The sequence below is a fragment of the Rhineura floridana genome, chromosome 17 (assembly GCF_030035675.1).
Source record: "Rhineura floridana isolate rRhiFlo1 chromosome 17, rRhiFlo1.hap2, whole genome shotgun sequence".
In the NCBI taxonomy this organism is placed as follows: Eukaryota; Metazoa; Chordata; class Lepidosauria; order Squamata; family Rhineuridae; genus Rhineura; species Rhineura floridana.
In genome coordinates, this window is record NC_084496.1 from 15,556,583 (window position 1) to 15,570,192 (window position 13,610).

Genomic DNA, 13,610 nt, shown 5'->3' on the forward strand with positions numbered 1-13,610 from the left:
TTTGCAAAACTGGTGTGGGGGAGGACGACGACGACCTGTTCATATTTGTTTTGTATAGCGCATAATATGGGTTGTATCCAGCTAGCTCCTACTCAGAGCAGACCCATTGAAATTAACAGAACTAAGTTGGCCAAACCCATTAATTTAAATGGATCCTCAAATGCAAAGATGTATCACTGAACACCAAAGTCAGGATCATTCAGACCATGGTATTCCCGATCTCTATGTATGGATGTGAAAGTTGGACAGTGAAAAAGGCAGATAAGAGAAAAATCAACTCATTTGAAATGTGGTGCTGGAGGAGAGCTTTGTGCATACCATGGACTGCGAAAAAGACAAATAATTGGGTGTTAGATCAAATTAAACCAGAACTATCACTTGAAGTTAAAATGTTGAAACTAAGGTTATCATACTTTGGACACATAATGAGAAGACATGATTCATTAGAAAAGACAATAATGCTAGGAAAAACAAGAAGGGAGTAGAAAAAGAAGGCCAAATAAGAGATTGATTGATTCCATAAAGGAAGCCACAGACCTCAACTTACAAGATCTGAGCAGGGTGGTTCATGACAGATGCTCTTGGAGGTCACTGATTCGTAGGGTCGCCATAAGTCGTAATCGACTTGAAGGCACATAACAACAGCAACAATCTACTCTAAGCAGGACCAGCACTGTAACTGGATACAACCCTACATGGTTGAGTGCCTTTACGAGTAAACGACAGTGTTACCTAGATTTCTGTTGAGGGAAGGTTTGGCGCTGACTTTCCTCCCGCGTTTATTCACAGAGAATGTACTTTATTTTATCGGAGGTTTTTCGAGACAGAGAGCGAGCGAGCAGCAAATGGGAAGCAGTGTGTGTGGTGCCTTGGTATCCTGGGAGGGACGGAGGGAAGTCCCAGCCTGGCGCCGCTCATTCGGCCCCATTTCCACACCCAGAATCGGGGACCTCCTGCCCGCTGTCTTTCGGTGTGGCGCTGCCTTGTGGCGAAGCGAGGCGGCGAGGTAGTCTGGGCTGGGCTGAGCCGGCCTATATATATATATATATATATATATATATATATATATATATATATATATATATATATATATATATATATATATATATATATATATATATATATATATATATATATATATATTATTGTGTGGGTCACATGAGAAGGGGCGAGCGGGCGGGCCTCGGTTAGCAGCAGCTGCCGCCGTTGTAGAGCTGGACTGAAGAGAAAGGCAAACGAGGAAAGGCTCTTGACAATCGAGGTTCCCTCAGAGCTGGGATAGCGGGAGCTGGCCGCCAAGCGCCCCCCTCAGCAGTCTGCACGGGCTCCTCGCTCCACCTCTAACATTGCCCAGTGCTCTGTGAGCAGCCCCAACATGGACGAAGAAGGAGGCGGCGGCGGCGGCGACGCGGGAAGCGGTGAGTAGTGGCGGAGGAGTTTGGTTTGGGAGTTTAAGAGGAGGAGGTAGTGATGGTGGCCACAGCAGCAATAAGAAAAGCAAGCAAGCAGCTGGGTGGAGACCGTGGAGGGGTCTCCCCCCGCCGTCACGAGAAGGAGAGACACAAGAGTCCCTCTGTGCTTGTGCAGAATGCTTTTCCCTTAAAGCTGTGAATCAGCTATCTCTCCGATTTGTGAACGATTGATCTCTCAGCTTCCTCTAAGGAGGGCAGGGACTGTGTATAGGTTTATCTCATTTTATCCAAGCAACAAACTTGTGATGTAGCTTCCCCTAAGGCTTTTAAACTGGAAGGTCTGTATAGGTCCCAAGTGCGCTTGGTATCTCCATATGTATGTGTGCGTGAGAGAGAGGGTATGGGTGAGGGCTAATAGGGATTCTTAGAGTAACACATCTTGGCTTCCCCCTTTTTTGCTATAAAATTTAAAATCTCTGTTTTGTTAATTGCTATAATAAATATGTGCTGTCAGGAGCCAAAGCAAACTTGTCTGGAGCACTGTTCGATGCTTTAAAAATTGCCTCCCCCCCTTTTCATTTGGCAAATGTATGTTTCTCATTCTCCTAACTAGACACTTGTTGGGAAGGATTTAACATTCCCTCAACACTTGCTTACATTGTCATGTCAATGAAGTGCATTTTCATCTGAAGGAGAATAGAATTGACAGAGTCAAGAATGGAGATTTTTCAATGCTGTCAGAATACTCTTGGTGCTGCTTGAGATTTTTGTCTTTGGTGGACTTCTGATCTTGCTCGTGACACGTACACCATGCACAAAGATCACACCCTTGTATTCCAAGTATTGCCCTGTTTTTGCACTTGCAGTCACCAATGAAGATTGGAGTTCTACTTGCTTACCCATTAAGCATGCAATGAATATTGGAAAAGGGCTGACTCTAATACACTTTTAACCGCCTCAGTTGTAATTAAATCCTTGAGGGACAATCTGACTGGCATTAAGTTAACTATTTTAATGCTTAAAATTAAATATGATCTTTGTTCTCTTAAATGACACAGGTCACCATGTTCCTTGCTTTGTTTGCTGCTGCACTTCCTCTCAGTTTTCACACATGGTTTTGATAGAGCTGGAGTTGGGTGGTGTGATCCAGACAGCTCAGAACTGTGTTGTTTTGACCTATCTGGGGGAGGGGACTTTGAGCTGGCAACTGCTGTTAGAATTTGGGCTAGCTAGCAACCTGGTTCACGTAACATATCAGAGGGACATATCCTCTGTGGTGGCTGTGATCACTAGACAGTGTTTCTTCCTCTCCCTCTACCATCACAAGTATGGCTATTTTCTCTGTATGTGCACAGCCTCTTGTTTCAAACACAGATTCACCGACTAAAAAGGATGTCTCTGTACATTTGTGACCAAGGAAGCTGCCTTATACTGAGTCTGGCTGTTTGGACCATCTAGCTCAGCATTGTCTACACTGACTGGCAGCAGCTCTCCAGAGTTTCAGGTTGTAGTCTTCCCCAGCTGTACCTGGAGAGGCAGGGGATTGAACCTGGGACCTTCTGCATGCAAGGCAGATGCTCTACTGCTTAGCTGCAGCCCTTGTGAAGCTGTACACAATTTAATGGTGTTTCTGCCATTTGTAGTTTTATTTTGTCAACATTGCCCCTTTCCTCTAACTGAAGTAGGGCACATCCTCTCCCAACAACTGCTCATGGTGTGTCTCCCATTATTTGTAACCACATCCACAATATCCCCCTCATGTGTACCTCCTGACATGGCTTGTTCTTATGTCTCTAACTGAACACAATCTCAGTTCATAAACATCTCTCTCAGCCTCCAAATTATCGCCCACTGATTGCTTTTTCACATATTTACCAATGCTTCTTGGGGTAGGGGACTGACAGAAGTGAATATAATAAAGATTAGTAAGTAGTTTTGAGGCTTCTGCCAGCTATATAAAGAGGAGTGTTGTTGGAGGAGCTAAATTGATCTTTCTGGCAAGGCAAAGCAAGGCTTGCCTGTTTTGCTAATTCTAATGTAGGGATGCTGTTCTTACTAGGACTGCTCCATTCATTGTGGAGGACAACAGAGAACTCTGTGTTGTGATGTATCCTAACTTATGAATGTCCCCTTTCCCTTTTCCCCCTTAAAAGGTCAACTGTGTCTGAAGGAGGAAAACTGAATGCATAGTGTTTAGGGGCTGTGTCAGTGTTTGGAAAAGGCAAGGAGGCCTGGGTATAAAAGATCCTATAGAAAGGGAACAAAACTGTATTGCAGACATTAGAAGCTACATGGAGATTCAGTGGACAGTTTCAAATGGTTGTTGCATGCCACCAATGGTGTTAATGTCAATGACAAATTGTTGGTTCTTGTTTCCTGACACAGTGAAACCACTGCATGTTATTTATGCTGCAATATCTGCCTGCCTGAAATTCTGAATATATTATTCGCTGAAAACAGTGTGAGAAGGAAAAGTTAATTGTTTTTTACGCAGTTGTTGCCTCACTCTAGGTGCAGCAGTAATCTCTAAGTGGTTCATCCAGTTTGAATAGGCATACAGTTTCCATAGAGGTTGGCTTAAATGTTTGTAAACACACATCTTTAAAAACTAGGACGTGCATCTCACAATGTCCTGTATGTGTACTCCTTTAGGCTGTTGAATTATAATTTAACAGGCTATAATTGGAACTTTAATTTTCAACAAAAGAGATTGGGTTAAGAAGTTCAGGTTAAGCTGTTACCTGATCAACCAGTGCACAGAGGACATTGGTAATAAAACCAGTTGGTAATTTAAAGACCAAGGTTTTTGATCAAAAAGTCCTTAGAACAATGATGGGGAACTTGCCCTCCAAGATGTATGTTAGACTACAGCTTCAATCATCCCTGACTACTGAGCATGCTGGTCAGGGCTGATGTGAGTTGGAGTCCAATAAAATCTGTAGCACCACAGGTTATCCCAGTTAGAATAAATATGCAGAGTTTGTTCTGTGTTCCTTAATATATTTGTTGTACTCATTAAAGCATGAGTAATAGTTATAGTTTGATCTCTAGAACTAAGAGTAAGAAGCTAGAATTCTGAAACCAAGTGGGTGTGGTGTGTTTATCTTGACAAGAGGGGGAAAATGCTAGGATGAATCAGTGACATGTTTCAGGAAGGCATCCTATAAACAAGCAATGCTGCCATTAACATTTCTCAGCAATTATTTCCTGAGCTCTTTAGTCAGCAGTAGGTATTTGAGACTGTTACTTTAAAAGCAAAAATATGTGCCTGGCCAGTCCTATCTTCTATAAACCAGGTAGGGGGTAGAATACTGAACAAATTGCCAAAATGAGCAAATTAGACCTTTCATATTTAAGACACTTTTGTGTAGGGTATCAGAGCTTGGAAAAGTTACTTTTTTGAACTACAACTCCCATCAGCCCCAGCCAGTATGTGCTGGCTGGGGCTGATGGGAGTTGTAGTTCAAAAAAGTAACTTTTCCAAGCTCTATGTTTACAAATAGTAATAGGCTGCATATACAGTTAGCTTATCTAGTTTAAACAAAGAACATTTGAGACGGTCTCTTCCTTTATCTCAAGCAGGCCTCTTGGCATTGCCTTTTGGGGTCAATTATGAATAATAAGGGGACTTCGAGGTTTGCTATTGGTAGTTATCATCCATCTTTAAAGTGCTTTCCTTTGGTGATTCATGAAAACATGACCCTGGATGTGTTCCAGTTTGATATGAATGCATAAGAAAATCTCACAGTGCTAACAACAACAGTATGTTGAATAAAAAAGTGGAAAAAGTTTAAATAACATTAGTTATACATGTCTTGAATATTTCTCCAGTTTTGCACTTCTTCAGTTGTTATGTTTACATTACTGAAAGAGAACTAATGCTGTTGTTGAAAGAACTCTAGCAAAATTAATGAAGGGCATAGTTCATCAGGCACTGATTGCGGGGCCAAAGCTGGCAATCCAGCTGGGAATGCTTCTTTGTAATGTCTGAAAGCAGGGGCATTGCTTAGAGTGATCTTAAGCCTCCAATATTTTTCTAAATGCCCTGAGAGTTTCTGGGTGGTTAAATTGAATTGGAAGAGGGTAGTAATCTGGGTTACTGAATAAGGCTACAGTCCTAAATTCATTTACCTAGGAGCAAGCCCCATTGAATTTAATAAGAGTTACTTCTGAATAGGCATAGTTAGGATTGTGGTGTAATATTAATTTGGGGGAATAAATGAATTGATAAACGATGACTTCATCTTGAGATGATTTGGAGGCGATGATGACAGTAACTGAAGATAACTGAATTGATTTGGAGCAGGATGTGTTGGGAAATTAATGGGGGCATAAATGAATGGAAGAGGAACTGGTTTAGGCTGATCTGGGGTGGGGTGCAAATTGAAGAATTTATCTGTGGTGATTTGGATGGGAAATCAGTTTGCTTCTATGATATTTACATATAAATTAACATATGCAAATCTATAAATAACGACACAGCTGTGCGAAGGAATACCCATGGGGGAAGAGCACGCTATTCAAACAAAGACACAGTTAGTGGATGGCCCCAGATAAGTTTTCCACATGTTAAAAACATTCAGTGCCAGCTGGATGTTTATGTAGTCACTTGTGGCTCTGGTTGGCAGCATTGCCTGTAACATCTAAATATGTTATTTGGATAACATTCTTCTTGTTGGTTAATGGAGCTAAAGGAATTCTAAGTAACATTCAAAACAAAAACACCAATGTTTTGTCTTGCCTCTCAAGTGTGTTAAAAATAGCAAGTATCAATGGTTTAATGTGATTTCCTGTTAATATTCACAGCTTGTTCAAATTAGAATTTCTGAGAGTGCACAAACATAGTTCAAACTCCTGCCTCTTTTCAAAAAGAAAGCTTTTAAAACTTTCCTGTGTCAGCTCCATGTTCCCATCTCTGGGCAACCTTGGGCCAGTCACTGCCTCTCAGCCTCAGAGAAAGGCAATGGTAAACCTCCTCTGAATACCGCTTACCATGAAAACCCTATTCATAGGGTCGCCATAAGTCGGAATCGACTTGAAGTCAGTCCACTTCCATTTTAGTAGAGAAGTGGTTGTCAAGGTTTGTTGCATTGATCTTTTTCATGCAAAGAAATAATTTGAACTGCAGATGATTTGTGCCTGCAGGCAGGCAGGAAGTTTACTGTCAGTTTTCCTCTGTTCAAAGAAAATGAAAATCCAGGCTTTTTTAAAACAACGACAACATCATTTTCAGTATAAAAATAGAGGATATGAAAATTAAAGCATTACTCTTATCATTGACTGTGAGCACTGCTCATTTTAGTGTTAATTTTGTGCATGCTGTCTTCAGTAGCCCTTGTTTTTTGTAGTCCTCTTGACATTAATAACGAATAACTTCAGAAGTGACTAGTCCTCTGAGAAGAATTCTAGTATTGCTTCTAACTAAGTCAGTGGATTTTAATTGGATGTTTGATTCTGTTGGGGGGGAAAGTCTGTGCAGTTATGTTGTCAACACTCTCACATTATCACTCTTACATTATTGCATAAAGGAGTAGATCCGAAATAAATGTCCTGACTTTTAGATAAGGATTTGATCTGAATGTTGATAGATCAGTGGAATGCAGGTGGTGATGGTCTTCACAAAGATCCTGGAGGGTTGTTTCCAGAGTAGTTTTGTGTCCTAAACTAGGGCTAACGATGCTTTTTGGGAATGTGTAGTGAGAATACATACAATGATTTTAACTTTTACATAGCTACCCTAGAACATTACTGTGCCACCTGAAGCATGTTCAGCTAGGGTTGCCATATTCCAGTTCCACAAATCAGGGCAGGCTATTTTGCATATTGTGAAAATTATTTGCAAATTATTTGCATATTAATATTTGGATTGTCCAGTTGTTTTGTTTTTGTGCCTAGGAATTACCACTAAAAACTGGGGAAAGATGTGAGAAATCCTTTTTAAAAAGCAACATTTTCAGCCTTAAATGCCTAGACTCTAGTTTCCAACACTATGGAATATTTATTTATTGATTAAGAGGATTTATATCCTGCCCTTCTGCTGTTAAAAACAGAGCTCAGCACAGCTTACAAATATAATAAAAACAATAAAAATACACAATATAAAAACCTAATAAAAACACAAAATAGCAACAAACATAAAGGAAGTCAGGGCAGCAGGTCAGTTAACCATTACATATATGATATACAGTATATCAGAGATGAGGTGGGTGGAGAAAAACAAGAAGCCAAAATGTTAGGAAAAGGAGTCTTTCACACCACATGCTCAGTTCTAAATACTGTTGCAGCAAGTTTTACAAGTTCCTCCAGTATTCCACTAGTGCAGGCACTCAGACATTCAAAGTATCTGTATGTTTCTTAGGTTTTATAAAAGCAGAGCTTTGCTTAACTCAAAATTTCTTCTCTCTTTGATCAACCACATCTACACAGGTTCCACCTCCATACTCAAAATGAAACTGGGCCTGGAAGTGTGCAATAACTCCACGCATACTTTGCTAATTAGATTACCAATGCGAGGATGTCTGTCTTATCGACTACTCTCGTGCTCCCCCCCCCCCGGGCATCATGAAAGACCCAGTCCTGGGCTCAGAAAGAAAATAAATACCTATTATTATAAATTCTTGCTCTTATCACTAATGGGAGTTAATTATCTTGCGTATGCTGCTGTTGCTTCTGTGGCTGTAACGGAGTGAGGTTAAAGATAAGTGAAATGCAAATAGGAAAAAAACAACACAAAAGGCAGTAACACTTTCCTAAATGTAATACCATACCAACCACAACAAGATTCCTATGAGTAAGGCAGAAAACTCAGCATCCCACAACCAGTCAGGATTCATAAGCAAAAACCCAAACTAAAAAAATCCTAGCAGCCAGTCAGCCAAGGTCACAGAAATCCCCATGCAGCACAGCCTGACCTGGGGACTGCAGTTAATGCAGAATGCTGCAGCACAATTGCTGACATGAGGGAGATCTTATCAGCACATAATACCTCTGCTCTGAAATCTGCATTGGTTGCTGATTTGCTACTAGGCCAAGTTCAAGCTGTGCTTTCCATGTTATGGGTGCCACATAGTACTTGTTCTGCTCTTGTAATAAATCAGTCCTGTAAAGTGGCAGCACCTACGCTTTGGAACTCCTTGCCTATTGACATTAGGCAGATGCCTCTTTTCAGCACCTGCTAAAATCAGTTTTCTTGAGGCAAGCCTCTCCAGGCATGTGGAAGCTATTGTGTTTTTAAATCTGTTTTTAGCTCATTGTTGGTTTTATTATTTTGAATGTTTTTAAGTATCTGTCCTTAATGCTTTTGCCAATAATTTTATTGTTTTAATTCTTTCTGTAAACTGCTTTGAGATTTTTTACAATAAAGCGGTATATAAATGTTGTAAATAAAAATACATAAATAAATGTTGGAGTCACTGTGGCCCTTGAGTCTCTTCCCACTTTTAGGAACCAAGGAATCTGCCTTATACTGATTCAGGCCATTTCGTACCATGATTTCTTAAATGCAATACCATACCAACCTCGCATCTGGACTACTGCAATGCGCTTTACGTAGGGCTACCTTTGAAGACGATTCGGAAGCTACAGCTAGTGCAAAATGCGGCGGCCAGACTGCTAACAAGAACTAAGCGGTCTGAGCATGTAACACCTGTGCTAGCCCGTTTGCACTGGCTTCCAATATGCTTCCGGGCCAGATTCAAAGTGTTGGTACTTACCTATAAAGCCTTATACGGCCCGGGATCACGGTATCTGTCGGAACGCCTCTCCCGATATGAACCGGCCCGTACACTACGGTCTACTACGAAGGCCCTCCTCCGGGTCCCGACCCATAGGGAGGCCTGGAGAGTGGTGACAAGATCTAGGGCCTTCTCAGTGGTGGCCCCCGAACTATGGAATGGTCTCTTTGAGGAGGTGCGCCTGGCGCCGACACTATCATCTTTTCGGCGCCAGGATAAAACCTTTCTCTTCTCTGAGGCATTTTAATTCCTGTTAATTCTAAATTATTATATTTTGATTTTAGACTGTACAGTTTTTTGTACAGTTTTGTATTGTGATATACTGTATTGTGTTATTTTTATTGTATTTTTAATGTTCACCGCCCAGAGAGCTGTTGCTAGTCGGGTGGTATATAAGCTTAATAAAATAAATAAATAAATAAATACCAACCACAACAAGATTCCTATGAATAAAGCAGAAAACTAAGCATCTCACAACCAGTCAGGATTCCTAACCAAAAACCAAAAATATGATAAATGAAGAAATATTTATATAAGTATGACTATCAAATATATTTATTATTTTCACAAACTGTAAAGATATTTATAGTGCAATCCTAGGTTTATTTATTCAGAAGCAAGTCCCAGTGTATTCAGTGGGGCTTACTCAAACAGGGACAGAAATGCAACCTCAAGTGATAAGCAACTTCATTCACACCACCCAAAATTCCGAATCATGCCACTTTACGCTGTTTTGCAACTGTTTATACTTGTTTTTATGATTATTGGATTTTAAATGGCTTTATTTCTTGTTGTGAGCTGCCTTGGTTTGCAACCCTACCTCACAGGGTTGTTGGAAAGACTCCATACACACACGCACACACACTGCAGATGTATAAATACATGCAGCCCGGGATCTGACTCCTGCACACAAGAGGAAAAAAACCTGAAATGTATATACTTACCCAATTTATGAGATTTTCAAATAAACGGGGGGAACCACCATTTTCTGGCATTGCAATGAGGTTTTCTAGGTCAGTCAAACTGAAACACAGCCCTGGCTTCACTGATTGGCTGCAATCCTGAACGGGTGGGGTTAAAGCTACGAAGTGCTATACAGTACTGTTTAAAGAAAGATTTAACAGTCACGGGGCGGCTGACGTTTTTATGTATATCTCGAGAACTGGACCACCTAGAAACTTAATTTAAAAAAAAATTAAAGCTGAGAATCTGGGCCATCTAAGGGGCTAACCGGGCCGCCGGGTGGAATGCAAAGAATCTGGGTAAAACCCGGCTAACTGGGCAATTTGGCAACCCTGTGTTCAGCTCCATGATGTGACATAACCTGGCCTAAAGTAGTTCCACCAGTGGCACCACTACTGTTTTCTTGTTTATTCACAAAAGGAGACACGGAGGCATATATAGCAATAAATGAATTAAAAATACCATTAGTTTCAGGTTAGATTGGAGTTAGCAGTGGCTGAAGAAAACTGACCTAGAGTTAAAGTGGAGTTTTAGTTGTGCCTTGTGCTCTTTATCTGTAGTGTATTGGACCTCCAGGCTTGCCATACCAGGAACTGCTGAGTCAGTCCCGGGCTGTGGCAGTTTCAATTTCCAGTCCTGCTTTACAAGCAGCACCATGTTGTGGCCTTGTTCTCTTCATATCATTAGTTTATAAAGTTCTTGTTGTAGATCCTCTGTGTGGCCTTTTCCTTCATAATACTTTTCATTATGTTTCTCTAACTCTGAATCACTGACTGTTGGTTGTCTCCCCATTTGCAATGAAAGCATGCTTTAGAATTTGTTGTGACCTCATGGAGATACTCCTGTTCTGCCCTCTCACTTTACCCCCTAGCAATATCTTCTTTCTCCTTAAGAAGGTCTGCTTCCAAACTGAGTTCAGTGGCTCTGGTCTAGGTATTCAAACTATTTCTGACAAATGAAACGGAATGTTTTTGAAGTCTTTGTTATTAACACTCACAAACATACAAAGATATTTAACAGAACTATATTGAAATTCTTACGGACACATAACTGCCTAGTCTTGTAAACAGCTATTTGCTTGGTTTCCTGTGGCAAATAAACATCACCTCCAGGTGAGTATGCAGAACTTTACAAAAACTAGTTCTTTTTCCTTCTAAGCCACAATTACAAATATAGGTCTATGTGGACTAATTGGCAAGACAGTAAGAGCCAATTTTACGCAATTTATTTTTGCCCAAAACATCCTTTTAGAATAATAGAATAGTAGTGTTGGAAGGGGCCTATAAGGCCATCAAGTCCAACCCCCTGCTCAATGCAGGAATCCAAATCAAAGCATTCCCGACAGATGGCTGTCCAGCTGCCTCTTGAATGCTTCCAGTGTTGGAGAGCCCACTACCTCCCTAGGTAATTGGTTCCATTGTCGTATGGCTCTAACAGTTAGGAAGTTTTTCCTGATGTTCAGTTGAAATCTAGCTTCCTGCAACTTGAGCCCATTATTCCATGTCCTCCATTCTAGGACGATTGAGAAGAGATCCCGGCCCTCTTCTGTGTGACAACCTTTCACGTACTTGAAGAGTGCTATCCCATCAGTCTTCTCCAGGCTAAACATGCCCAGTTCTTTCAGTCTCTCCTCATAGGGCTTTGCTGAAGTCGAGATATATTATGTCCACAGCATTCCCACAGTCTACAAGGGAGGTTACCTGATTAAAAAACAAGATAAGATTAGTTTGGCAGGATTTGTTCTTCATAAATCCATGTTGGCTCCTAGTAATCACTGCATTGTTTTCAAGGTGTTTACAGATTGGCTGCTTTATAATCTGCTCCAGAGTTTTTCCAGGGATTGATGTTAAACTGACTGGACTGTAGTTCCCCGGTTCCTCCTTTTTGCCCTTTTTGAAGATAGGGACAACATTAGCTCTCCTCCAGTCAGCCAGCACTTCACCAGTCCTTCACGATTTCGCAAAGATAATAGACAGTGGCTCTGAGAGTTCTTCAGCCAGTTCCTTCAATACTCTAGGATGCAGTTTATTGGGCCCTGCCGATTTGAACTCGTTCGAAGTGATTAGGTATTCCTTGACCATTCTTCTATCAATCTTAAACTCCAATCCTGTCCCTTCTACTTCATATTTCCCGGGAGGGCCATAGACCCTTTTTTGGGAGAAGACTGACCCAAAGTAGGAATTGAGCACTTCTGCCTTTTCTTTGTCATCTGTTATCATTTTCCCATCCTCATTGAGTAGCTGTGCCATGACTTCTTTTCTCTGTCTTTTACTGATGTACCTGAAGAAAGCTTTTTTGTTACTTTTAGCATCCCTCGCTAACCTCAACTCATTCTCAGCTTTAGCCTTCTTGACGCCATCCCTGCATTTCCGTGTTACCTGCCTGTACTCTTCCTTTGTGGCTTGGCCTTCTTTTCACTTCCTGTATGTGTCCTTTTTCATTTTCAGGTCATCTCTAAGCTTTTTGTGAAGCCACATTGGCTTCTTGTGTTTTCTCCCTTTTTTCCTTGTTGGAATTGCTTGCCGTTGCGCTTTTAGAATTTCCTTTTTTAGAAACTCCCACCCATCTTGGACTCCTTTTCTCATTAGGGTTGCTTGCCATGGAACCATACTTACAATTGTTCTGAGTTTATTAAAATCAGCTTTCCTGAAGTCCAGGGTTCGCATAACTAATTCAGTACCTAGAATAATAAAATGACCTTAACTCACATGAATTATTTAACTATCATTTTTAACTATCATTCTTATCTGTAATCTTGTCATACAATCCAGCCAAAAAAAATTAACAACCTATTTTATCCAGATAAATCTGCTATAGTATCATGCAACCCAATCATTTGCATGTTTGCAAGCCCCACTGTGATCAATGAAGCTTACTCTCAAGTAAGCCAAGTTAGCTTAAACATGTTGGTGTTGCTGCCTTCCTAGCAGAGAAAATTGCTTCCTTGTTCACTCCTCCCACAGCAGCAGCATCCATTCCCCACAGAGAGCAGATTACGGTTGCAATCCAATAAATGTCTATTCAGAAGTAAGCTCCTTTGGGTTCAATGGAATTTACTCACAGGTAAGTTTGTATTGGATTGCAGCCTAAGTTTGTGTGTGTGTGTGTGTGTGTGTGTGTGTGTGTGTGTGTGAGAGAGAGAGAGAGAGAGAGAGAGAGAGAGAGAGAGAGTTTTGTCTGGGCAGAGTTTGACAGAGAAGGGAAGACATACCCATTTCCCTTTTGCATTTGCAAATTATAATGCTTTGCGTCAGGAATACTTTCAGATGCATGGGGGAAGGGAATTGGAGGGGGCAGAAGGCGGGAAGATCTCACAAACTTCTAAAGCCTCTTTTTTAAAGAGAGAGAGAAAGAGCACAATTCTTCATCCCTTTCAAATGCTTTGCAACTAATGTGCCCCTGCTCCTCTTCTGAAACCTGAACTGATCCATCACCTCTGGGAGGGGGTAAAAAAACCATGAAGCAAGCACAATATCCAATTCCTTCCTAGGCTGGGTGATTA

At 41.0% G+C, this 13,610-nt stretch overlaps 1 protein-coding gene across 4 annotated transcripts in view; it reads left to right on the forward strand.

Moving 5' to 3' along the window:
- Nucleotides 1–1,132: 1,132 nt before the first annotated feature.
- The window catches only part of CYTH3 (cytohesin 3), a 137,120-nt gene continuing 124,642 nt past the window's right edge, over nucleotides 1,133–13,610 (forward strand). For 2 of the 4 annotated variants that reach the window (XR_009759363.1, XM_061599343.1), the window contains exon 1: nucleotides 1,134–1,418. Coding sequence is in view for 2 of the 4 variants with exons in the window: in XM_061599343.1 (XP_061455327.1) it covers nucleotides 1,376–1,418 (43 nt within the window). In the remaining 2 variants the exon portion in view is untranslated. Of the gene's footprint in view, nucleotides 1,419–13,610 lie in introns of all 4 variants that reach the window. The other 2 variants (XM_061599346.1, XM_061599344.1) reach the window with 2 other exon arrangements.